This window comes from Leptosomus discolor, chromosome 1 (assembly GCF_034619465.1).
Source record: "Leptosomus discolor isolate bLepDis1 chromosome 1, bLepDis1.hap2, whole genome shotgun sequence".
NCBI lineage: Eukaryota > Metazoa > Chordata > Aves > Leptosomiformes > Leptosomidae > Leptosomus > Leptosomus discolor.
Genome location: NC_141391.1, coordinates 143,522,117 through 143,549,444, shown reverse-complemented (window position 1 = coordinate 143,549,444; position 27,328 = coordinate 143,522,117). Strand labels below are relative to the sequence as shown.

General features: G+C 41.2%; 1 protein-coding gene across 1 annotated transcript in view; it reads right to left on the bottom strand.

Moving 5' to 3' along the window:
* ITPR2 (inositol 1,4,5-trisphosphate receptor type 2) overlaps window positions 1-27,328 on the bottom strand; it is a 262,967-nt gene that overhangs the window by 222,926 nt on the left and 12,713 nt on the right. Inside the window, exon 2 of the mRNA XM_086466499.1 lies at window positions 6,069-6,139. Coding sequence (XP_086322625.1) covers window positions 6,069-6,139 — 71 coding nt within the window. The remainder of the gene's footprint in view (window positions 1-6,068; window positions 6,140-27,328) is intronic.

Here is a 27,328-nt window from a genome sequence, read left to right as displayed (position 1 = left end):
TTTTATAGGACCAGTCTTCATTTCTCAGTTACTCCCCACACATCCTGCTACTTGAGTAAACACAACGCTTCCCATCCTCATGCAGAGTCTCAAAGCACACTGCTACCACACAGCAGAGAAATGCAAGATGAACACAGATGTGCAGTCACTACTGCGTGGGTTTGCCTCCCAAAGGTGGGTGAATTTTTCCTAATGATAGTTCACAAAGAAAAGTAGAGCGCACGCTAGATAACCTCAGACACCACACCAGCTCTGTGTGTAGCCATGCTGCACAACACAGCTCTCCTGACTTACATTCTAGTAATTTAGAAGCTGAACTACCAAGAATTTTTTTTTAAATTAGTATTATTTCAATTGTATTTTCCTCAATTCAGACTAAAAAAATTCATATTCTTTTTTCCAGACAAGCTTTTCCCTATTTTATTTTTTTTAAGATTCCAGATATATTAAAAATAGGTCATCTCATTATTTTTTTTCTGGGTTTTTTTTCCACTTACTTTTATTAGAGTAACAATAGAATACTACATAAATTCAAGCTAGCTTTGTGGTCCTAAACATTTGGGGGGGGAGGAGGTGCAGGGGAGAAGGTAGTGCCTGTCCTAGAGAAGTTATAGTTTAAATAAACACGGAAAGAGGGAAACTGAGGCATAAAATTATAAAACAACTTTCCAGCACACACAGTAGATCAAAAGCTCAGCCCTCCTGGAGGTCAGTCTAGCAAGCCACTCATGAGACAGACCGTCTCTTCTAACTTCTCGGGGCATTCTCGGATAGTCCTAGTTCCTAACTCATTACTTTACAGAGTTTTACATAAATGCTTCTCTTCCCAAGGACACTAATTAAGTAGGCACTATCAAAGGTAAACAAATAGCTTTAAAGCAAATAGCTTAAAAGTATCAACCAGTTTCACTTGCTAAACTTTCATGCATTCAACTTCTGCAGTTTCATCAATTTTCTCATACCCACAAAATCTTCCAGGCAAAATTTCAATTGACTTGTACACGAAGTGAAGATGGAGAAAATGAGAAACATTGCCCACCCCAGCCCACACACACATTTTTAGAACAATAAAAATCACTTCAAATTTCTTTACAAAATGGAAAAAAAGAAGCAGCTCTCCCTGGTCACACTCCAGGCTTAACCTCCTACACTACACCTTGGCTTATTAGAAAGAAAATATGACAAATCATTGGTGCTGAGACACCTACCAATTACTTGTTTTATGGGGGGGAAAAAATACGTTCATTAATCAGAACAATCAAAAGATAGAAAGCAGCAACTTCCAGAGTGTGGGAGATGATCCACAGAGGACACACTCGGCACCAAACTGACCATCTGCCTGAGCCTGCGAACGCTCACAAAATACCAGTCTTCAAAAGGCAATAGTGGGTGGAACAACCACACACAGCACATCCTCTGAGCAAAAAGCAACTACATTCAGGAAGTTTGAAAAGGAAAATAACTCATATCATGCCTTTTAAATGTTTCTTGATATTGGATAAAGATGGCATAGAACAGTGCTTGTCAGATGCTTTCTCTTCTGCTCCCCCCCCCCCCTTTTTTTTTTTAAAGTATTAGAAATTCAACTCTTGCCCATCATGTAAGATTTACATGATTCGCAGAACTTGAGAAATTATCACACGTCTTTACTTAAATCAGCAGGCTGACAAACGGGTAAGTGGAAGTGATAGGGCTGTTAAATCACAGCGTGTATAAATCTATGTTTTGAAAAAAAATACAGAAAGGTAAAAAAAGAGCTGAAGTGAGAATGGAAAGGGAGGAATGTGAGAGAGCAAGGAGTGGGGCAAAGGAGAGTCCTAAGGAGAACAACAGAAAAAACTATGAGAGTCTTAGAATACAATGAAAGCAATTATGGAACTGAGAGAAACAAGAAGAAAACACAAGGCAAACAAAAATGATGTAGAAGGCAGCAAGTAAAAAGGAAAATGGCAGATGGCAGAGGAAAGGGGAGGAGGAGGAAAGGAGAGCACACAGAGGAACGTAATGGGAGAGAAGAGGAAAGAACAATGTCAGAAAAAGCTTAGAATAGACTACAAATTTAGAGAAATGCAAGAGGAGGATATCTAGGAATTCAAACATCATTGCAAATGTCTCGAGAAAAAGGGGTACAAAAAGTTGGGAACTTCAGATCAGTTTAAGAACTTAGGTCATTTTACATTTAAAATAGAAGAGAGAGTTGTCCTCCTTTTTTCAGAGTTGCTAAATTTGACCAACAAGCAGGTCTTATCTGTGCTATTTTACACCTCAGAAGCTGAAAGTGTTTCCCACTGGAGACAACAGCATCAAGCTGAAGTGTGTTTAAGGTCACAGTCTAAGGGAACCCAGTTCTGTTGCTCATGATGTGACTTCTCTTCAGAGGTACAGGACTTCTGGCACATGCTGTTCTTCCTGATTTCTGTGAACCTGGCCCTGCAGCAGGGTAAGCATTTCCATCACGACACCAAGTGCTTTAGCTCTCGCTAGCTTCAGTTAGAAATAGGACAAGAAGCACCTGGCTTGATCACTCCCTTAAATTCAACTGCAAAACAGTAAATGCTTAAACACTTTTTTTTTTTTTTCCCAACAGACTTCAGGAAACACATGTGGGACCAAATTCTGCCCTCCTTTGAACTGATGAAAATCTGGATGTGCACGTTGATGAACACAGAGCCACTCCAGGTTCATTCCAGTGTGACTGAAGGGGAAATCTGGACCACAGCTTCTTTGTATGAACACAAAATGAAAAGCAACCACAGCTTTCCTCAGCTTAACAATACTCCCGTTTTGCAGGATGTTCTGAAACAACTAGAATAGCTACCACCCACTCAAAAAAAAGAAAGTAAATACATAACAAAAACGAAACTGCTATTTTGAGACGCCTCTTTACGTAGGCTTTCAGTTCAGACCAACAGCTCAGTACCTAAATTTGATCTCTGAGTGAACTCTGTAGAAAGGATACAAGTAGTTAAGAAAACACAATTCTTTTTCTGTTGGGGTTTTTTTTTTTTTTTCTGTTGGGGAAAGGGTTGATAAAATATTACCAAAAAAGAGCAAACATAGTGCTCTGATGTTAAGTTTCGGAGTCAGTCCTTGGAATCTAAACATCTTGCTAGAAACATGCCTTTCTCATACTTCTTTGACTCTTAGGTCGTGCTCTAACCTCAAATCAACGCCAGTTCAGCTATCAGTGATAAAAACATTGTAAACCATACAGACAGCAGTTCCTATTACTAAAGAGGCCCTACTCTTCCTGCTGTTAGATGCTATTTTTAGTTGCTTATGTCTAATCACTCAATCATTCATGCCTAAGTCGTCTTTTTATGTCAAGAACCTACTTAACACAGTTTTTGTTTGTTTTATTAACTTTGCCATTTTATTTGAATGCTATTTCCCAAAGATTCTTGGGGAGGAAAAAAATATGGGTTTTGCTTACATTTCTTGGTTATAAGAACAACATCTAGCAATTCTTTTGCCTCAGTGCTCTTGAGCAGAGCTAAGAAATTTAACAAAGCATGGCAGAGATGTGCTTTTGGTTGCTTTCTTGATACAGACACCTCCATGGTACCAGGCACTAAATCCCAATTAGACAGCAAGTTTCTGCTGTGCTCTCAGCAAAACCCCTGCTATTCTCGCACTTCAAATTCGTAAGATGAAGGAGAAAACCATCAAACGATGGCTTTATCTTTGCTCCAGCCATTCTCCTGAATGCCACTTGATTACACATACCCAAAGCAGCATGAAAACGCTGCTAGATGCGGCCCCTAACAATATAGCCATGATGTTATAGAATGGTGGGTTGCATCAATTAAGGTGACAAAAATCACTTTTTCACTAATTTAGCTTCTCCTACAGATGTTGCAGTTCCAAATTTGCATGCTACCACAATGCTAGTAATAGCTAAGCAAGCCACTTTAAAATTAAGTCAGATATGGGTGCACCCTAAACCAGAAAGAGGTAAGGAGTGACACGAAGAGAGGCTGCTAGAGCCAAAGGCAGCTAAGAGGCAGCAGTGAGGAGAAAAGTAGCAAGTAACAAGTTTGGGGGCAGGGAGGGAAAGGGAGAAGAGGGGATCCCCAAGAAGTGGAGGATCTGAGTTAGAGGAAAGGAAAGGTTAGGTGCTGTGGGGAAGAGGGAGCAGACAGATAAAGGGATGTGTTATGCAAGCAACCGAGGTTGCAACAGGGAACAGAGTCAAAACTGTCTACAACTAATAGGAAACACTCCCCTGCAGAAGCTGGGATGTAACTCAGGAGTACAGCCCTTGCATTCCCCCAGCAGCAGAAAACAGCTGTATGTCTTGTCTGTGTCTCATCTCCTTCTGATATCTGGTCTACATACACATGTACTACTGCCACCACTGATGGCATGCCATTAGAGCTGAGAGTTCAAGAACCCTGCACACTGGATCAAAGTGCCCAGATCTTCTCGATGCTGTTGAAACCAGTGGTTTTTTGGGGGTTTTTTTTGAAAAACAGCATAGAGCATTATCAACTTCTTCCTTCTTTGTCTTTTCAAGTTAAGAAACAACATCACAGAACTGCGATAAAAGGATTACAGTGTACTGAAGTTATGAAATCAAGCCCTCAAATGTTAGACAATGAAAAAATTAAGGTTGCCTTTTTAACCTCTGTTCAGCTCCTTGACTGTAGGCATTTGGATGTATTCTGCAATTATACTATCACATGTAAATCTTTTTCAGTTACCCCTGTCTCATCTAGAAACCTGGATAGGTTCTACTTTGGGAACACATCAGGGTGGTGAAATGACAGAAATACTGTGCAAAGCATCCCCACCAGAAATTTTATGCAACCTGGAAGCTGTGAATTAAACATGTATTTGTGACCAGAGAGAGGATGAAATCACAGTCAAGTAGCCTGAAAGCCACACGGGAGAACTAGATGCTATCCCAATCCCTGCTATAAAGATATTCCATGCTATCACACAAGAGACTGAAATTTATTACTATTAGTTTCTAAGTATACATCCTCACTTTCTCAGTTTCCAAGATCTGCCAATGTGCTGAATGCTCACAGCTGGAACTGGAACCAACTGGTCATCTTTCCTGAATATATAATGGAAAAAAATCTTGAATATTCTGGGAAAGCAGAACTTCAGTCTCTCAGTGTTTTAAACGCAACTTTTTTGCAATACTACAGTACAAAACATACTACAGTACAAAATAAACACTAGAAATAAAATAATAAGTTTAAGAATGTCAGTGCAACCCCTTGAGACAGACACAAGCAGCCGCGAAATGCATTTCACTTGCTCTAAACCAGGAAAGCCATAACTCTCTTTGTCTTGTAACAGATGTGAACCCAAGTCCATTCAAGCCAAGAGGTCTGGATCAAGCTAGTATGGCTCCACTTTTACACGGGTAGAGCCAATGGCTTAAATCAAGTACAGACAACACTGAGAGGTTTTATTTCCTTCCCTGCATATAAACACAGAGAACTTCTGATACCATTGGAGTATATTTTAGACTTAAGAAGTGGAAACTGCATGCTGTCAGTGCATTGTTATTTTTTCCAATAAAGCAAAACAGCAGAATTATCCAAATCTACAAGGTCACGTCTAAGAAAGCTGAGAAAAATTACATATGGTTTTAAGCAAAAGCAAAACAAAAAGCTGACAAAAATTTGGGGATAGTCCTTAAAATGTTGTCTTATCTTTGAAAAAAAAAAAACCTAAACCAGTAGTTCAAGTAGTTTTGAACCTCACGAGCTTGTTGCCCATTTACATAAGAGCAGGGCTGGACAAGGAGTTGGTCACACAGCAGGAGACCAACGTTTGGTGTACAGAACAGAGCAACCAACTCTTCGACTACAAGAAAATTCGTTCCTTTCCCCATGTTTTGCACCTGCCCTTCATGTCTTCGCTGATTTGGCATTTAGTTCTCAAAATGTGTCATTCACATTCCAGTTTGAAACTTCAGCAATGTGTTCACAAACTACGAAGGCAACCGGGAAGTTACATGTCTGGTAAGGCAAAGTCCCCAAGGACTTAGAACATGCATCGATTGATCATTTGATTGTTAAAAAAAAAAATAAAAAAAACCAGTTACTGACCTCTAAACTTCTTTGGAGGATTAGCAAGGTCACCAGCCTCTGGCTGAACCACACACCGGTCATCCACTAACCTAGAGAAACAAAAGTTATTACAGTTACTAAAACATGCATTAGACATCAGTGTATATAAATGCAGAGATATATCTGTCGCACCATAGATACAGAAGCTTACACATTTCTCCAGTTTAATTCAAAAAACACCTTAGAAACTCTATTATCCAGTTACTAAGCATAACCAAGAAAAGAAAACTCCACATTTTCATTCAAGGAGGATTTTTTCTATTGCACTAAATTATGGCCTATGTTTCAGATCCCACTTCACTTAAATCCAGTTACAGTCTCTTTTGTTACACTGCGTACATTGATGTTACATGTAAAACTCTGGTTTTCTTTTGTTACAGCCCATTAACCCTGAATCAGAAACAGTGCGGTTTTTTCTGCAGCTGTCAGATTTTCACAGCCATTGCCCTAGGGCATAATCCAAAATTCATCAAAATCAACAGAGAGACTCTGAGCCACTTAAATGAGCCCTGGAAAAAGACCTCAAAGAAAAACGTTAGGAAAGCAGACTTGTACATGATACAAGAAAGGACATTCAAAGCACTGTGGGTTAGCTTAGCCCTACACTTACAAGCTGTCCCGTGCGTGCAGATTCCTGCTTCCACACTGAGGACTTTTAAGGGGATGCACAGTAAGCAGCCTTCACGTGGGCACCAGAGTGTATGTGGATCTGCTTACACGATCAGGACATGCAGGGTGGTTTCTCCAGAGATTTGCTGGTTTATAACACTGTTTTATCTGGAATTTGAATCTGGAATCCAATAAAACACCTTGGATTTTAGTCTTTAAACATTCTGCTATTCTTCTTCACCATTTCCAATTTTTTTCCTCTGAGGAGGCATGTGGAATTAAGACTCAGATCCAATCATAACTCATAGGATCGCATTTTCCTTTGCTAAAATGAATAAGCATTTATTTAATCCACAGCAGAAAATCTAAATAACAAATCAAATAGATTTCTCACAATATTTTAGAAGTTAAATAAACAATAAAATTCAAAAATATAAATTGTTAATCTTATCACAGAACTTGCTAAACATAAATTCAGCTTCCTTTCAGGAAGCATCCTGTAAATAATCTGCCTGTTTCAAACAATTATTCAGGAAAAATCATGCTTAAGGACACACTACTGCCCTGCCACTTCCCAACATCAGTCTTAGCAGCATTTTCTGTGGGAAATTGCCAGAAAAATCACAACTTGGGTTCAGCCAAATTACACAATAGATGCATTCAGTTTTCACTCAAGTTAGTGAAGGCTTTGCATCTAATCACAAGCACAGCAAGACCGACCCCCCAGCACACCCATGAATTTTCTACCTCTTGCAAGCTGACTGCTGACAACCTACCTGCTGTGGTTGCAGCTCCCAGAAGCAAAAGCGAAAACAACAAAGAATTTTAAGTCAGCAGCTCGGATCTCGTAGCATACTTGGATGCAAATGTGAGGTGTCAGTGAGGAAGGAGAATTGAAGTAACAGTTTCAGGACCAGGCAGGGGACCTGTCATGGCCTTATGGAGTTGAGTTTTTCACAGTCTAGGTTAGGCCAGGCTTAACAAGAACAAAGAGAGGTTTGGAAAGCAGGACTTAGGAACAGTCAGTCCTGCAAGATGCCTTCTGTCTATGATCTAATAGGCCAAAGCTTCCTATAAACAGCACCTAAAACCTGGAGTCACAGAAGAAACAGGGCTGGAAAGGACTACCTTAACAGAAGCTTTGCCAAAGGATTTTAATGCAAAGAAGTACTTCCCCCTCAACAAAATCCCTCAAAGGCTTTCTGAATGAACCCACAAGGTTTGACCCTTAAGTACCACCAGGATGGAGGACAGTACGTTGGAAGCTGAGTATAATTCACAAAGAACATCTTGTGTTCCTTGGTGATAACTTGTGCACCCTCGTGACAACTACAGCCGTGGATGAAACACAAAACTTTCATCATGGTGCCATATCGCCGTAAAAAGAGCCACATGAAAACAAGATGTTGGTGCTGAGGAAGACAAGATTCTGCACACTCTGTGAGCCAGTTAGGAGCAGTGTTCAAACATGTTAGACTTCCAAGGCTCAGAAATTAGGCATTAAACAATTAATATCAACCACTTCCATATAAGCATTCTCTAAAGGCACAAAGGTAAGGATCATAAATTAGTTCTGCAGCCATTAGGAACCAAAGACATCAGACAAGCTAAAGAAGAAAGGAACTGCTGCTACTCCTATCCTATAGACACGAAATGACAGCACAGAAAGATTAATTGACATGTGGCAGGACAGTGGTATGACATACCAGAAACAACATCTGAGTCCTTGCCCAGTGCCTCAGCTTCTGACACCTTTGTTGCTTACAAAGTATCTTACTAAACAGGACAAAAATCTGAATAAAGTATTCCTTTCCCTATATAGCAGTCTTCCAACAATTTAATCCCCAAAATTTCTGTATAATGACATTCATCCTGTATCCAGCAGTATGTCCTTCAAAGAGTTCAGTAGCTACTTGTTTGCTGTGGAGGTGCTTGTTACGGTACCGCAGTGAAAGCCGAGTTGCACATTGCACATGATGCAAGACTTCAGCCTGTTCTGTAGACTGGAACAGAACAAGTTCTTCAAACGCAGACCACTTCCTCTAATACACAATTCAAAATATTCAAATCCCATTTTTTATACTGAGCCAAAAGGCAGCTGTTGGTTTGTCACAGAGGCCTGCTAGGTGGCTGCGTTAAACAACCAGTAATGCATAACCATTTGAGATGTGTGAAACTGAACAACAGGCTTGACTACAAAAAGTCCTGGGCACCTGCAGCTTCTGTCAGGTCACAGCACAGCATGTTTTAAGATCACTCGCTTGCTGGTTTGCATAGGAGGCCAAAGTGCACCAGACAAGCCTTTTCTGATAAAGGCAGAATTTACTGTACTATACTGACAAATGTGCTAGCTATTTAAATACTGATCTAAATTATTATGCCAATAGTCAAGCCACTGTATCATCAAAGAAGCTTAGGCAAACTTCAGAGGGTTTAATTCTTCAGCTGGACTGCAGACAACACTGCTTTGTGCCCTCCGTTGTCATTCAGTACCTGGCAGACACAACATGACTGCATTTCAGTTTTTCACAGGTTGGCGGCATACAAATGACAAAGGAGTTCACTGCACAGGTATGATATGATTTTCACTTGTGCAAGTTCTTCCCTGAACACAAATATCCGGTTTATGCTCAATGTCTCTAAGCAATTGTTGCACTGCTATTGTAATTAAGTTGTAGTTCACTGGTGCCAAAGATACATCATCAGAACAGTCAAAATAATAATGACGGCCCTGGACTTTATGCATACCCCTTTGTATTAAGTAATTGCAGAATTAGGGTCTGAAAGTAACAACATTCACGGCATTGTCTGTCTTAAATGCAAAGTTATTCTCCCACTGAAGCCAGCGAGTTTTTCCACTTGCTGCAGGGGAAGCAAGGGCCATTCCTCACCATGCCACCACATGCAGCCAACCTCAGAGACTAGCAGGTACTTAAGCCACTAAGACCTCACGCTACAGTGTACAAAGCCACATCAAACAAGAATTGAAACTATCTAAAGCAATGCCTAGGAGTCAAGGTGTGCTGCTCAGCAGAGGCAGAGGAAAAAAGTGGGCAGCTGCCAACTCTCTGTTAGCATTAGCCAGGGTAGTGCACTGTATCACGTGAAGTGGTCAAAACATGAACTTCTACAGATTCCTGCACCTATCTTCCTCTTTCTTAATTTTCCACCATCATTTGGCAGGGTTAAATCTGTCCTTTCTCACCACTTGCAAAGCCAAACATGTATAAGCATTCAATTTAGTAATATCTTGCAGCAACGAATTCCGTGTACAAGGTGGCATCTGTATAAACGTATTTACAAGCAGTTTCAAATATAGTGCCTCTCATTTTTGTTGTTTCAGTAACAAAAGGACAGGATCAAATTCTCCCAATACTATTCATAATTTTTATTCAAATTTGCCTAACATAAACAAATTCAAACTTCCCATACAGCTTCTAACATCACCCTGCTCCCTGGGCACTAGGCAGAAGCAGGGAAGCAATAACTTGCAGTAATTCCCAATATATCTTTCTACTGGGTAGAGCAGCAGCCTTTGTAGGGACTTTCACCGAAAGAAAACACAGACTGAGTCTGTGAAGAAGCAGTGGGGACTCACTGTGTGTTTGGGAACACAGGAGGAAGGATGCACCAATGGGAGGAGCAGGACTAAGTGGTAGCAGTATAACTGATAAGGCAGGTATGTTGGCAGAAAAGACTACTGGTACCTGGGTTTACAGGTATGAATCATACATGCTGGATGAGTCTTCATGTCCTCCAAGCTCCTCTGATTACCTAACACAGGCTAAAGGTAAATACACCAAAGGTTTCTAGGAACTTGCAGATGTAGTATGAGGGTCAAGGAATAGTTGTATAGCAATAACTCTAGAAAAACTGTTCACAATGATGAGTTATTTTAAATTTACTACTGAGATACAGTTGCATTCTGGAAGAATAAAAACAAATGTAAAAAACAAAACAGAAAAGGAATGATGATGAATTTCATTAATTTTAGGGCTCTCAATGTAAGATGTTTTTCAGATTGTCCAAGAAAGTTGTCCAGCCACGTAATACTCATTTATCCTAGCTTTGTGCCTTCAATTTTAAAAAATATCATCCTGAAATGTATTTTGTCTCTTCCTATCAACAGAGACTTCCACTTTTCATAGCAAATATTATTAAGCAAAGCAAACAAACACACAAGACAAAACATACAAGTACACAGGCTTTCTCATACACTTACTACACTACATGTATGTGTGTGTGCAACTTGTTAAAAAAATACAAGACCCAGCTACTGATGCCTAACTCTTATAATACATTGGGATAAGCAGAACTCAGCTTGGTACTCTTCACACATGTCGAATATTTTACTCCTCAAAAAGCTGAAAAAACTAAGCTAGAAGCAATGTCTTCAATCTAAGACATTCTCTCAGTTGCTCAGCTTTTACTCTCTTAATGGTATCACCATTTCACTGATTTTCTGAGCAGCATAAGGCCTGACAGCAGCAGGAAGAGCGAGCAATGTTGACCACAGACACCAGCAAGAGGAGCTGGACATTTTAATTTCCAGTGGAGCCAAGCAATATCTTTGTTCAACATCAGTTCACAAATCATGCTGAGGTTACCTGTCTTCCACAGGTAACCTCAACACCCCCTCCTGAGCAAAGGACCAGCCCTCAAAGCCTTCCTTCCTTTGCTCCTCAGACATCCCTTCACATGCACAACCTCCTCATCAGAAACACTCCTCCAGAGTACCTTCCACCCAACACACTTCTTCCCTTCCTAACTGCAGTTCTCTCCTCCAAAGCCTCTCCCATGCTCCACACATCCCAGCACACAGCGACCGCTCGGGAAGAGAGGTGTTAGTCATATCACTAAGAAGCCAACCAATAACAAACAATAGGTTATTAAAATTTTGCTGCCCTGGAAATCAAGCATCAAATACCTAGGTGCCAAAACAATCAGGTCCACCCAGTTCTTCTCCAAGTCCACCCACTTTTTATTTCATTGAGCCTCTTATCAGGCATCTAGGTCAGCCCACTTCTTGCTCGCTTCAAGCGGTCTCCTGCCAAAAATCTACAGTCATCATACCTCACCCTTCCCAAAATATGAGTTCATACTCCTTTTTGACTACCAGTCCTGATTGAAATGATTTACAGCTCTATGATTTAGCTCCACTGCATGAAATGCATCCTTTTTCCTGTCTCCTTCCTTTCCAAAGTCAAATTTTTCATCATCATCTTTTCACATCTGCGATCTTCCAGGGTCTTCCACATTAACACCAGTATTCACAGAAAATAAGAACGATCTTCCTTGCATTTACAGCAGGGCTATTAAGCCTCTGTACCATTTAGGAGGTTTCCATGTTAAAAATCCCTTTTAATAAATGGGAGGATTGCAGCACACTATTTAAACAAGAACTGCACTACATGAGAAAGTCTGACTCCTGTCTGCCTCAAACTTCAGCAATTTTACCCTTTTCTTTCCGAACAAATTTAATTGCTACAAACACAAAGCTTAACACAGGTTGAAAGAACCTATTAAATTAATATCCCTACACTGGGAAAACAAACTTCTATGCATCTCAAATATTCCAAACTTCTCAAAGTATCTTAAACAGCAGACAAATTTCACCATAAACCATCCCCAGTGTGAAATACTAATATGAGTGCCTTTTATCTCAGCTACACAGATCACAAACACTCAGCCATTCTCACCATGCTGAAAAACCTTGTACAGGTCACTTTGAATTGTATTATCAAATGCCACTACAGAGACAGAAGAGCAGAAAGCAAGATACCAAGCATACCCTGGGAAATGTAACAACAGCATGCAAGTAGTCAGCTCCACATTTGCACTAACTGTCGCACTAATAATCAGCCCTAAAGTTTTTTTCCTTATCTGATAGTGCATTTGTATATTCTTGCAACTGCACCTGCAGGCTTGCATGTCAGAGAGGGAAAAAAAAAGACAGAAATTTTGCCTGTTCAATTAAGTAATCCAGCTATAAATCCTGAATGTCACTTTGTTATTCTTTTGTATTGTATTATATCCTGTCATGACTGTAGCTTGTAAAAGCTTCAGAAACCTTTTCAGCAGAATTTGTTTGTCCCTTTTTATAGTTACATTTTTTACATTTAAAACATCATGCAAATTAAAACAAATTATAAGAATAGAGTTAAAATAAATTATTACAATACAATAAAGTGTTACTTGGAGATTACAGTGGAAGGGAGAAAACATGATTCCTAGATTTTACTCTCTGTTTTGCAATTTTCTTGGCCTGTACAATAGGTAAGTCATTTACACGCAAGGAAAATGGTACTGAGCTTAGTTTGGGCATACTCATTTTTTGCCGAGTAAATAAACATTCGCACAGTATTTCAAGATCCTCACATCAATACAACACACATTAAGTCACTTTTTCGTGGTGCCAAGCATACCTATTTTCTGCTGTCAAAAGGGAACTTGGGAATTGGCAACGGGAGGAGGTGTGCCAGCCCGCCCCACCCAGATGATTCCCCCATCACACAAAGTCCTGCTACACTTCTCCGAAGTGCTGATACTCTGCTCCCAGGCTTGTTTTGGCTTCAATGTGTCTCAGTACCTTTGAAAAACAAATTACATTCCCAAAAAACCAAGGAAATGTCTGATTTCTTCCTTTCTTCCTTTTTTTTTTTTTTTTTTTTTAAATATGAAAACTAAAACTCTGTCATACAAGGATGTTGGGATAGCCGAAAGGCATTCGATCAAGAAAATCTTGCACAGGAAAACATACTCTTTTGGATGACAATTGTATTAACACGTTCTTTTAAAGTTAAGAAATTGAAAGGAAAAAATGAGTATTAGGAAAGCTTTCTGGAAGCAGTAGTGGCTTGCAGAACACAGACCCACTAACAATATGCATCACTTGGGAGACTGGACAACTGTTCCATTACCAACATTTTCTTTTTCGGGTGAAATCTTGGCTCTCTTTGAACTTACTGGCAAAATTACCTCTGACGTCTTTGAGGCCAAAATCTCACCCCAATGATCCTACCTTCCCAAAAGTGCACTGGAGGGTGAAGTGTTGTTTAAATGAGAAGGAGTGTCAGCACCAAGCGCACAGCTATATTGGAGACTCTTCAAAAGGAGGGAGCCCACCGCCGCCGCCACCAGCAGTGAGCTCACCACTGCCAAACCAAGCTCACCTAGAGATGGGGTGGCAAATGGTATTCTGGTGGCCTCAGTTCAGCTATGTAAGCATAAGGTGTCTAGATCAGATCCATCACCTGAGATCCTTTTTCAGTCACGATTGAGAGACAGGCACCTCCAGAGGGCTATAACAACCTACCCTAGGGCAGATGCGTAAAACAGGAGGATAAAACATCCTCTGGACACAGCCTTCCTCTCTGCCTTGTCTACTGGCTGCTTGTGTAACTTTGAGACATCTACACTTTGGCAAAACATGTTAAGAGAAACCCTCAACCATCTCAGGGTGGAGGTACTAGCATTCTGCAAGGCTTTCCTACTTCAACCTGAACGCCTGGCAATTTTTCTTGTGCCTGGATGACACGCAGATGAGAAACCCAGGTGAACCTGGTTGAGATATTCTTCCTGCCCCATCCACCTTCCTTCTGTGCACCCCTCAGCAAAACAAGACTGATAACACTGCACTCTTGGAGGTGCACACTCACTGCCAGGTTTCCAATTAACAGAGAAAAACTTTACATTAACGTGCCTACACATCAGGTACAAAGAATACACACCTAACAAAGTCTGCAAAGTCTTTTATTTAAAAGATATCCACAGTATATATTCAAAGGCGAGGATTTTTTGGCTGATGTAGTTTGTCTCAAAAGATTCCAGCCACTGAGCTGTGGTGGAACAAAAGAGAGGTCCTTCAGTTTCAATTAAGGTCCCTCAACTATTGCTCACAAGGATAGCTGTGAAGGACCATTTTAGTTAACTGTGCACAAAATGAAGAAAGTAAAGAAAGCTGTATTAATTATTACAATTTTGTTAAAACTGGAAATTTGATCATTTCAAGACAAGACTTTAAAAAGCGGGATGCTGTATTAGTGAACATAGGTATTAAAATATTGTCGTTCTACGAGCATATTATCATACATTAAAATCCAAAAATGTCATCATCTCCTCATCAGATGTTCAAGGGTCCATCTGAAGTATTATCCCACATACAGCGTTCAGGCTTTTATGTTCATGTTCTTCGAGGCAGAGGCCACATATCACAAACGTCCGTGATAATCTCCAAACATTCCCTTTATTTATTTTAGGAGCATCTGAGGCATCCTTCGTCAAAGTTTTTAAGTACAATCTATCTCCTGCAGTTCGTCTACTTAATCTTTACTCCAACTAGCTACATATTGAATGCAAATACCATAGAATTTGGCCCAACACAAACACGATGCTTACTTAGAAGTAAATCAGAAAATCAAGATTAAACACAAAACTAACTTTGCTTGCCTACACCTTACAACTACCATAACAGGTCTGCCACTCAGCTCTCCCAATGTAAAAAAGCATGGATGAAGTAGAATTACTAGGTATATTGACATAACATACACCAGAAACACTGACACTGTGATCACTGTTAACTAAAAATGGGGTTTTCAGGACTACGCAAGCCTGCATCCCTACATGAATTTTAGGCATGTAGCTCACTATCAGCCCCATCAGACTGAATAGCTTAAATTTCTATGGTACATAGTGACTTCAGAAAAGAGGTCCTATTAATAGCACCACTGGTCTCATAATCAAGAAGATACACAGAATTCATTGCAGGGTTACTTATTCAGCCAGAGACAGCAAAGCAAAGCCAGCAGTAAAGAGAAAATAATTACAACTCAAAAGAAATTCTACATTCAGCTTTCACCAGAAGAATTTGTGCTTTTTACTCAGCTTCCTCTATAGCTACGTTGCACATATTTGTGAATATCCACTTGAAAGGACCGTTTTGAAGAGCTGTGTGCTAATCAAAGAAATCAGAAAGGCTGAATTTGCCACTGTTAACACCATTTGATGGAAACAGAGAGAAAGGTTTACCCAGAAAAATGCTGTTGATAAATGCCAACATCTGTCCAGTGATCGAAAAGTCACTTCATCATTGAAAATAGCTATGAAGGCATTCACACCTACACATCAAAACAGCAACACTTAATGTATAAAGGAAGCATAAGCAAAAGAGAGAATTGGGAATCTTACATTTGGCTGAAGTAGCATAATGTAAAAACAATGTTGTTTAAGTAGATGAACGGGCCTTAAATGCTACTGTAAGGTCTCTAACAACAATTTCTGGGACGACAACATATATCTAGAAAAAAATAAATAAATACACAAATACATACGCACAATTTATCCATCCTGCAAACACAACTTGGAATCTAAATCCCAAAAATCAAACTAAGTTCGTTCTCCATTTTGAAACATAAACACTAATAATTCAGCAGACCAATTGATGTCACACTACGTAAAAATGTGCATAGAAAACACTTCTTAATCAAAATGCTGACATTTTATGCATTTTGCAGTGTTTATTTCTCGCAGCAATGCCAAATCTTATACGCCTAACTTTTTACTAATGTTGAAAAAAAATTCCCTTTTTTAGATAATACAGATACAAAATACTCTATATTACAAATTTTCTTATACGTCAGGATACCAAATGAAGAAAAGACTCGTCTCATTTCAGAGGCCTTCAAACGGTGACAAGTCCTGAGCTAGTGCAAACATGTGTAATTCCACTGAAGTTAGTCAAACAGCACTTTTCTACAGCAACTAAGCATCTGACTCAGTGCTTTTTCTATTCTTTCTTTAGTGTACCTTCCTTTAGCTGCCCCAGAGGCTGTCTTCAAGGCTGACCAGCACTATTGTGCCACCATAACCCTGCAACACAACTTGGGCCCCCACCAGCCATGGTGCCCTTCCACGTGGTGTTCTATATCCTGGCAGCAGGGACAAGCCTGGGCTTTACACCAGTAACACGAACTTTCCCCAACGACATTCCTGCTGAGCGCTCTGGAAGTACAGAGCTGCCTGGTTTTTGCTTTCAGATAAAACAAGACAGTTCTCAATTTAACAGTGTAACCACCATCAAGCTTGTACTCAACACGTAATTCAGCTCCCCAAATGCTGCTGCTGGTGTCAGCGTTTACTTCTGCCTCCGGGGACAATGACTTGGTTTGCAGGAATTCACTAAACGAGGTGTGCTCACCCTTTGATATGTGTCCAGCTCTCACTGATGGTAATGAGAATTATGCACAGTTATTAAAGGATAAGAGAGCACTTCACATCAACACGTGTTCCAATTCTCTCAACAGAAGATTTTTTTTTTTTTTAATTTTCATTTTGCAATGATAAATGTTTACGAATTTTTGCAGCTGGGCCAGGTATTTTTGCATATTCTCTTTGCTTTTCTGTTTCTTCTGCAGCAAGTTAAAAAATACCTTCCAAACAGAAACCAACTGAAAAATTACAGTGACTCTACTTGTTTTTAAACTGAGCAGAGCCAGTTTCCTACTGGGAGAGAGCATTTTGGGAGCTGTTCCAGATTCTCTCAGAGCTGCCCTCCCAGTTGCTGGGAGGAGCTCTTGGAGTCTTCTGCCACACCTACACCCAACCTGTACACGCTCGCTTGAAAGAGCTGTACATACCAGCGCTAAGCAGGAACCTGAAGAGGAAATGCTTGGGAACATTCCTTCCATGGGGGAAGGAGTCGGGAAGCAGAAGAGTCAAGAAACAGCAGCCATAAGCAAGATGGCAAAATAGTAGCTTCTTTGCAGGTCTACGGGAACAAAGGTAAAGGTAGAAAAAGAGCCAATGCATTGCTGTGCTACTTGTGTGAATCTTTGATAACTAGCATTTTAAAGTCGGAAAATAATAATAATAATAAGCAGGTTCAAACCTCAAAGCTCCTTCAGAGCTTTCTCAAGTTGACCACTATGGGGGTTGGCGTCCCCTCTGGTTTTAACACAACAAGGCTATATCGTAACAGCAAATTTAACATGCTCAAGAACACTCCTGAGGTCCGACGCCAAGCAGCATGGAAAAACCCATGTCTACCTCAGCAGACATCGGTGTTCAAGCCAGGGTGGCGGCGCAATCCAGGAGGAGCTTCCAGGAAGTCCCCAGCCCTGTCCCTCCACAGGGTCCGGGGACAGCACTAGTGCCAAAATCACACCAGGAAACTCTCTTAGCAGTTTGCTGGTACAGACTACTGTATCCCAGCACCCCAGAGCACATGTGAGCATGTACTTTTTTATTAATACAGACATAGCAAAAAATTTTTTGAAAACGGTCTCATCCTTGACCTAGCGGTTCCACCTGTGCTCTCAGTGCTGACACTACGCTGAGCTGGGACAGGATGGGATTTGTATCACAACATAAATAACAGAGCAACGATTCTGCTGAACACTCTCAGGCTGTGCTGTCTGTTGTCCAAATGTTCTATCACCTACTAGGTGTGTCTTAACAACAAGCTCTGTCACAACAAAATGAGTTTGGCCTTTTACATTAAGGCACTCCAGTTCCGCGGCATTCTTTTCAGCTGAAGGAAATGCTTCCTGGTCCCCTCATACAGTTTATCCTGACACCGTTAACAAGGGGAAAATGCCTGCAAATAATCGCTTTCTATTTGGAGAACTGGAGTCTTTTATCACTAACGTACACTTACTGGGAATTAACTGGCAGAGAAACAAAGAAATCACATCTTCTAGAAAAGCCTGTGCTTCAGTGACACGGTAAGAGGAAGAATGGCATCCACTTCATTTTTGCTTTTAATTGCACTACTGCAGTACACACACCTAACAGTGCTCCTATTAAAATCACATAAAATCCGTGGGCTTTAAAGATGTGGACCATGTTTCACCTGGGGAAAAAAGAGCATGGTTCCTCCTTCAAAATCAGCAAGTGGAAAGCATCGTTATTCTCAAACGTGATCCAGGTACACACAACACACCTTCTCCCTCCTGTGCCAAAGTATGTATCTCACAGAACAAAGGCAATCCAGCTTGAGGGTTACAACTAACCCATGTTGCAAAAGTTTTTCTAGTCAAAGCAATCAAGTCTAGAACAACTACGATGGGTATCACACACTTCATTCTGAATCTTGTGATTTTTGGTATCTTTTCTATTGGTCTACTTCCTGATGCTGTATAAATATATACTAAAAAACCCTCCACTTTCTTTGAAAAATAAAAGAGCATGTGTTCCTTGCTGTCACCACTGCCCAGAGAAATGTGAAAAGAGGCCTCCAGCTCTGAAAGCTCAAAAACCAGAAGACCAAGGAAATAAATCCATGCGTGATTACTCTTTTAAAATGTCATGATTTTTCAAACCCCTCTCTTTTGTCTGTGGGGGATCTGACTCATAATTTTCAGAACCAAACAGGAAGCACTGCAGACATCTCCAAGTATTTCCTCTCTCCACCCTCCCTCCCACCCCCCCACCCCCTTGTCTTTTACTTAACTTCTGGACACTTTATTATTCCTTTTCCTATGTCAGCAATGAAACAGCGCTGCTCCAGTGTGCTAAGGTATGCAAGACTTTCTTTTGCCCAAATCAAAGGGCAAGGTGCCTTTCCTCCCCTCAACAGAACAAAACAAGTCTTTCACGCAGCCCCGTTCTACACCAGCTGAGAGAGTGATGCCTCTCCACCGTGCTTCTCTCCACCACAGCCTACATTTGGCAGCCCTTTCCCAGAAGCGAGTGAAGGCTCCCCGGACACTCTGCCTAAGGAAGCCCAGACCCTGGGGGATGGCAGGGGCAGAAGCTGGCTGTCAGGAGGCCAGGCGCTGGACGTGACCCTCCCCAGCGCCTCCCCACAGGGTAGTCCCACCGAGTGAGACTTGGAGCAGAGAAACAGGATGAAGAAGTGTTAGAAGGTAATGTGCCGGGAAAGCTTTTTTACCTCACTTGGTTTATTACAGCGCTTCCTTTCATTGTATACATGGGGGAAAAAAATCATTTCCCCTTCTCCATTCACCACCAGGACCTGTCACAACGCTGGGCAAGCAGCTGCTTAGTGCTGGCTAGCAGGAGGCATTGCAGAGGGAGGACCTCAGGGTCAGCTCTTCTGCACCCAGAGCAGAGCCCCGACTGCAACTTGCGAGGAACTGCCGGGGGTTTTTTAGCTTGCCCTGCTACAGCAAGCAGTTTTCGATGACCATGGGCACCCAACATATGACCTAAACCAACAGGCGGGTGGGGAAGGGGCAAAATCCGACACGTGAGAAAGGCAGGCGCGTAGGACAGCACACTGACGGAGCTCCAAGGCCTCAGGGAGATGAGGCCCAAGGCAGGAGGAGTCCTGCACCTGCTGGAGTGAGGCGGGGGGGAACAGCATTAGCAGTGACAGGAGAAAAGTAAGGACCTGGTTTGAAGATGGCCTGCCACAAGGAATGGGCACAAGGTGAGAATGTGGTAGGTGATGGAGTAAGTAGTCATCATTACTTCTTACTCCTGCATGACCAACTCTTGACCAGTGTGTTGGGGACCATGGAGGTACGCAATAGAAAGCTATCCATTTCCCTTCGGGAGATGTCAGCTCTCTCAGAGGCTACTCTTTTTTACTTTCTCAATGAAAAAAAAAAAAAAAAAAAAAAAGTAGGATAATTTTAGTGGCCCTTCCTAGAAAGAAGGCATTCCACCTTTCAGAGTACTCTGTGTACTCCATGTCTTTGTGTCAGTGTATAGTCTTAAATGCAATTACATGCAAGCCTGAGATCCCGAGGTTTATATCCATGCCACCCTGGTTCCCACAGTGACTTTGACTGTAGCAGCAAAGCTGCCCTGCTGCTGCACAGTTTCCCTGCAAGGGGAACCTGGACACAAAAAAAAAGCATACCGAAGTTCACATCTAGCTTCTAGTTAAACAAACTAATTGGTGTACACAGCCCTGTGGGAAAATTGCCCAGCTTGCCATGTAACAAAGATGCAGGCAATTAGTGTGCTTATCTTGTACCAGCCTGGGACAGAATGTAGGCTAACTAGTGTGCTTATCGTTTGAGCAGGGGAGGAAGGATGAGCATCTTGCTTATCTGGCCAAGACACAGCACAGATGTTGGAAGTTTTACAACCTGACCCGATTACTGCAACTGCTGGATGAGGCAAAGGTCTTATAGCCAGAGGCTACATCAACAAAGCTGGAGATGGAGCCTAATTGCCAGAGGTTGTACCAACAATACTGGAAGAGTCCACATCTGTAGGAAGCATTGGCTTTCCTTCCTTCCCTCCGCCAGCTAATAGCACTATTACCCTGCTAGGAGCCCATAAGCAGACATGAGATATGACTCGGTCCCAACTCATCAACAGGCATAAAATTAGTCTTTAGAACCCTCTATTTTGAGGGCAAGAATTTCAACTACCGGACAGGTTGACAGGCTTGGACCTCTCTCATCCCCAAGCAGGGACACCTGCTTGGTGAGAATCACATTAATCAATTATAGTGCTAAAATATTAATCTAAGGTTGCTTATTGTAGTGCTTACTTAATCTATGCTTGAGTGCTGTAGTGCCTATTTGTTATAATGTCTATATGATTAATGATAGTCAATAGAGATATACATTAATATTTTGAGTTGACATTTATATTTCTGTGAAACAGTGCATTCATCAATGGTAATTCTGAACCCATTACATCTGTCACCTTAATAAATTACCTATATTTGCAACTTTGTGAAACTGTTTCAGTGAAAGTCCCTGAGAGGGCTCTGACAGGCAAACATTGACTCTAATATGGGGCTTGCGAAACTGTCACAGTGGAAATCCTTTGAGGGTTCCAGGGTAAGATTAATAAGAACAAAAAGGAGTCTGGAAGTTATACACCAGCCCTACATATACCTCTAGACATAAACAGTTGACCAGGTCTGGGACTAAGGCTGCATCTAGCCACACCTAGGCTCCACTCTGAGAAGGAGTTTAGAGAGCAAGGAGGTCCACTCTGAACCTCGTGACCAGATTGGAGGGTCTCCGTGACCACATAACCAGCTCCTATCCTTAATGTAACACCCCCTTCATTTCTCTGTATCCTTAGTCATAAACTGTTGACCAAGTCTGGGACTAGGATTGGATCTAACGGTACTCTCTGTAGGAATCTGGAGAGCAAGGGGGTCCGCTCTGAACCTTCTGAGTCTGAAACGCAACGGGAGGGTTTTCTTATTCTCTGTATTCTTAGACATAAACTGTTGTCTAGTTCAACAAGAGGGCCTCCCTCAGCCACATATCAAACTCATTACCTTTTTACATGACAAATCCCCACTTAAAAAGTCCTGCTAAAGCCAATCTAACATTGTGCAATTACATTCAGAACAGTGAAACTATTCTAACCTTTTCCGTATCACTCTACAACCCTCTTGGACATATTATCGCAAGAAGTTAACCCACTGCCTGGCACATTAAGATTAAAAACCCGCTCACTGCCTTAGCTACGGTTCCCTATTCATTCCTGCATAGTAAATAATACTATTCAGCTATGAGCTGATCTAAAAAGATAGGACAGCATCCCACCCAAAAATCAGCTCCATTTTTATCACCTTTCCAGATTTTATTGCATAATCAAAAAGCCAATCAACTATCTCTGTGGTGCAGCTTTGTGTACTTTCTCCAAGTCAAACAGCACCACATTGTCTGGGGTAATCTCATCCACTCACATAAACAATTAGTGTGCTATATTTTGATTAACACTTCCTTTTAGGAGGACATTGAGATGCTTCAGCCTGAATGGCAGAAGGTCTGGCCTCCTGCTAAAACAGACATGCTCCTCTCAAGCTTTTTCTCTGATTGGAAATCACAGCTGCTAGACTTGCCCCAAGTAGCCCTCTGAAGCAGAGCACTCTATTATTTTCTGTTTGACATACGGAAATAAAACAGCATGCGTTTAGGTGATGCCTGATACTTTTTTCCGTTACAAGACTCATAGATCACAACATTCAATAAAAGGACTAAATTGACCCAGATGCAGGAAAGGGCAAAAGTAAACATTGAGCTAGTTCATTCATTCCACATTACAACATTTCAGAGCCTGACTGTCTCTAAGCAACAATCAACCCCGTTAGCACAAATCATCTACTAAATTGTTTAAGCATATGAACTCATATTGCTTAGAGAGAGCTAAGAAGCACTCATATAAACTGTTTTGATGGTGAATAGTGATGTGCAGCCACTGATAAAAAATAGCTTGCAGAGTAAATACTCACAGCCTCAGTGGTTTGAAAACTACCCACCAAGTCAAAAGGCACAATAATCTCTCATACCGCAGTTTACTCACATACAAATTCTTCCATCAGTATAGCGCTCTAAATAAGACATCAGAAGTTAACTGATCTCCTGTGGTCCATTAAGATATAAACAGATATCGGTTAAACCTAAGTGGATAATCTTTCTTAGAAAAATGGAAAGCAGAGACAAGGATTTATTCTACTACATCTATGTGCTGCTTGGTCCTCTGGCAACTTAAAAGGAGTACAAACTGCTCCCCCACCTCACAATGTGCAGTTCATCTGGTTGGTCTGCAGCTTTGTGTCATGTGGACTGGAAGCGAGCATGAGTCTTTGTTGCTTCTTTTTTCTAACCTTCAGAGGTTTTAGAAGGTATTTCTGTTTATTTTTACATTTCCAGTTTAATTTTTCTTCTAGGAAATTAGCGCCGAAAATAACTATTTGTTTGTATATAAAGCTCTGTGTTTATACAGAATAAAAGTTTGTATCTAACTTGTCATCCTGAAATTAGGAAAAAAAAGGTATCACAGCACTTACACTCACCAAAGTTGTGTGTACATTCCTGCCAACTCTGTACAGATCTTGTCATAGCTGCAGAGCAGTCTTTCAACTGGCATTTGGATCAGATTCTCTGCTGACTTACTCTGGCAATGCAGTACCCAGAAAACACCTGACTGACAAGCGTTCAACTTACCACCTGCAAGGGATGGCACAAATATCCCACTTCCCCTCTTCTCAATACACAGTAGCAAAGGTGGCAGAAGTAAAACAAGACTTCCCTGCGCCCCCCAGCAATCCCCTCTGGCCAAGATCCATTTGAAAGCAGCTTCTTCCGCATCAGGGCTAATATGAATCAGAAATCCAGGCACACAGAAGTTCATCTGACCACTCAGGTGCCAGTTTAAGGTGAGAACACCAGCCTCCAAAAAGAAAATCCATCATCTCCAGAACACAAAGAGCCGCTAGCCAGCTAGGGCAGTGTTGAAGTCCTGTCCATTGCCTCCCTTTGGAGAGTTAGGCCTTTACAGAAAAGATCTCAAGTCATTTACTTCTACACCATTATAAAGAACTTGTCAGCTTCTTCCAGGCAATCCTCAGTCTCTTCACACGCACCGTCTACCCCAAAAGATCCTACCTTCAACCTAGGGACTGGGTAGTGTTGGAGTCACCAGCCTCTTGAGATAAATCCCTAATCTGAGCAAAGACCAGAGCATCTCCTGCTTCCTGCACACTAATGGCAAACCAAAACTGATTGGCTTCCCGTGACTCAGGGTTCCTTAGTTTTTCAAACTACGCTAGAAACAGAAACTGTGCATAATAAGATTGAGCCTTTAGTGACAACAGATAAACACTTGTTATCTATTGTCTGGGTTGTGTGAACCCCTTACTGCTCAAATTCTCCCTTCAATATTCTCCAACCAACCACACAATCTGCAAATCCCGTGGCAGAAGCAGTGTCAGTGGTGCAAAAGACACCCTGAAGCAAAGCATGCCACTGCCAGCACAAACTGCTCTTTCAGGATGCCAGAGCTCAGTAACAGGGACAAAATTGGCTTCCTGTTCCTCCACGGCTGACACAGTAGATTAAGTGCTGGAAACGGGGAACCACAGTGAACCACCTCAGGCTGCATAGCCTAGAGACCAGGACCAAACACTGCATGGAAAGAACTACAAACATACTTCACTGAACGCACAGGAAAACTGTCCTCCCTCTTCTCCTCTTCAGCTAGACTAAATAACCTACCTCGTTTCAATCAGAAGAATAGAGTCCCATTCTATATGGAGAAGGACTGAGGACTCGTGGAAGATATTTAAGGTCTACCTTACCAAACAGATCCATATTTCTTCTGGCTGCAAAAGTTAGGGAGAAAGAACTGGACCAGTTTTCAACAGAAATACTGAGTGCCTTCACCACCAGTCCTTAGAAAACAAGCACTCAGATCTGATCCCTCAAACTATCCTTACATAAAAAACATTCCATTCCTGAGCAAAACCAGCCAGAACATAGAAATTCCAAAACTCCTTCAACAGGTATCATCCACCGACTTAGATAACCACAGCCAAGGTGCAGAGACCACTCTGACAGCGTTTGAAGATACTTGAAGACAATTCATCACTCAGGCAAGTATGGGAATACAATATCTTTGGTATCCTTGGGGGACAGAAGTGATTGGAAAGAAAAGCTGACAAGATATTTTCAGTCCTTTTGGGCTAAGGGAATAAAATGCCTCTAGTTCTTCTATGACCTCTGCTAAACCAAGATAATAGATGAAAAGCAGCTAATGTAAAAATGCTTTCTTTCGCTCCAGCTTGCTGGAAATCTTCATTCTTTGATTGGGACATGAACTTGGCCTCTTTAGCCCATGCATTTGTCACTATAAGCTAGGCTACTATAACACATGTATCTCAATTACATACAAAAATGAGGCACAAAGCACAACTGAGACTGAATTCTCCTTGATTCGTTATGCCTCACTCCCATCCAGTCAATCCCTGGACTCTATACACTTTCCTGTAAAAATGTGTCCAAGAGATGTTCGTGTTACCAAACAGGCTTAAACAATCTTTTCCAGTCTAATGTTTGATCTTCTGCACAGCCCACATCACCTCAAAATTTATTCATTATAAAAGATTTGCTCTATATTGAAACAAAATAACTTCTGGAGTATAATTCAAATTCTCATCCACTCCTGTTTTAAGTCCCTCAAAGGCAATAGGATATAGTGCCCTAACTTCCTTGAGTCTACAAAATAAGGCAGATGAAGGTATGAGAGTCCATAACGATCTTTTCTCCACACCCATTGGACTGTGAGCACACTGAGATTGTGCACCATTTATGGAAGCCTACAGTCTCAAAGCAAAATACTTTGAACTTAAAATTTTCCTTTGATCCATAGATGGCTTACTCTTGACGCTAAATGTGGAAAAATCGTCCAGCAAAGCCTCTTCTATTTCCAGTGCCCTGTGGTGCCTGACTTCACAACCATCAGGCCATTTTGTGAAATAAGTCATGACTATGTCAATGGACAGTCATAACTATCAATTCTCTGGCAGAAAAAAAAACTAAGCTCTTCAGCAACACACTCCATCGATGCCTCCACAAGATACTGTTGCACTGGGGCTCTCTCTCTTATCTGTCTTGCAAACATCACATTTCCTGCACATTTTCCACATCCTGCTTACACTTCACCAAAATCACACTTTTTTCAAATCAGCTATGACTCTTGCAGAGCCCCCCAATTTCAGCAGTTTCAAAGCCACGATACAATTTCTGAACGAATATAAACTCGCACGTACTATTTCATTTCTAAACACCAGGCTTGCCTGATGTCACCAGAAAACCTTGATCTTGCCACTCTGAGGGGTTGCTACACTTTAAGACGATTGCAAGAGCAATCTCCCTAAATGCCCTCCTGGGAAAGCTTTTGGCTGCTCTGAAGTCCATTCCAGGAACGATACATTCTTCAAGTGGATGATTCAAGAGGTTTTGCATCTTATTCAGGAGGTTTTGCAAGTTATGAGAAGGAAAGAAAAACTTCTTTTTTCAGCAGTCATTCCTTGAAATAATCCTTTGATGTTCTGCCTAAGGCAATATCTGCAACTAGCCTCCAAAGAGTTTGTTTGGGTGAGGCATCAAGGTCAGTCTGCTGCTCCCAGATCTGTGAACGCCTGTGAAAGCACAGCCCTACTAATTCCTTCAACCAAATGGTAAGCTGTTCTCAAGATGCCTCAGCATAGCCCTGAGCATGTACTTCTTCCTTAGAAAAATTACAATGAAAATGTCCAAAACATCCAAAATTTTAAGCACCAACAGGAGTCTCCCCAAGTAGTTCAAAAATTTTATCATACTAAACTCCTTCACCTTCTAAGCTCCCCTTTGTCTTCTCGTCCCTATGTTTCCACACCTGGATAACTGATCTGCAAGATCATTTCTAAAGTCAAGTCTCTGCTAAGGCTCAAACACAAAGCAATACAAATCTTTCCTCATCTATATTTTGTGGAAAAACAGATCAGGACCACAGCAAATATTGACCCACCTTGCTGTTTGAGAGTGGTTATGTTGCCCACTCATTTCCCAAACTTGTCCAGCTTTTAATTGCTGCCCACAAAAGGTTTCACTTTCACCAGCAAATCGTCAATCAAAGCGTTCATTAGGAAACCTCTTTGCTTTGACAACTTCTGATGCAGCCAGGTTGGGTTTTTTAAGATGGCATTTTTATTATCTCTTTAATTCTAGCTGTAAGGCTTCCAGTTCTTGTATTAGAAATCATATCAATTCTCTCTGATCTTTTTTGAGGGTGCAGGTTTTTTTCTGTGATTGCTTCTTGCACCATGGCTCCACAAGAACACCAGTCACAAATTTCCATTTTGGAAGTTGGATCCATCTCATGATACCAGGTTATCATTAGTCATGTGATGATGTCAGTTCTGGAGA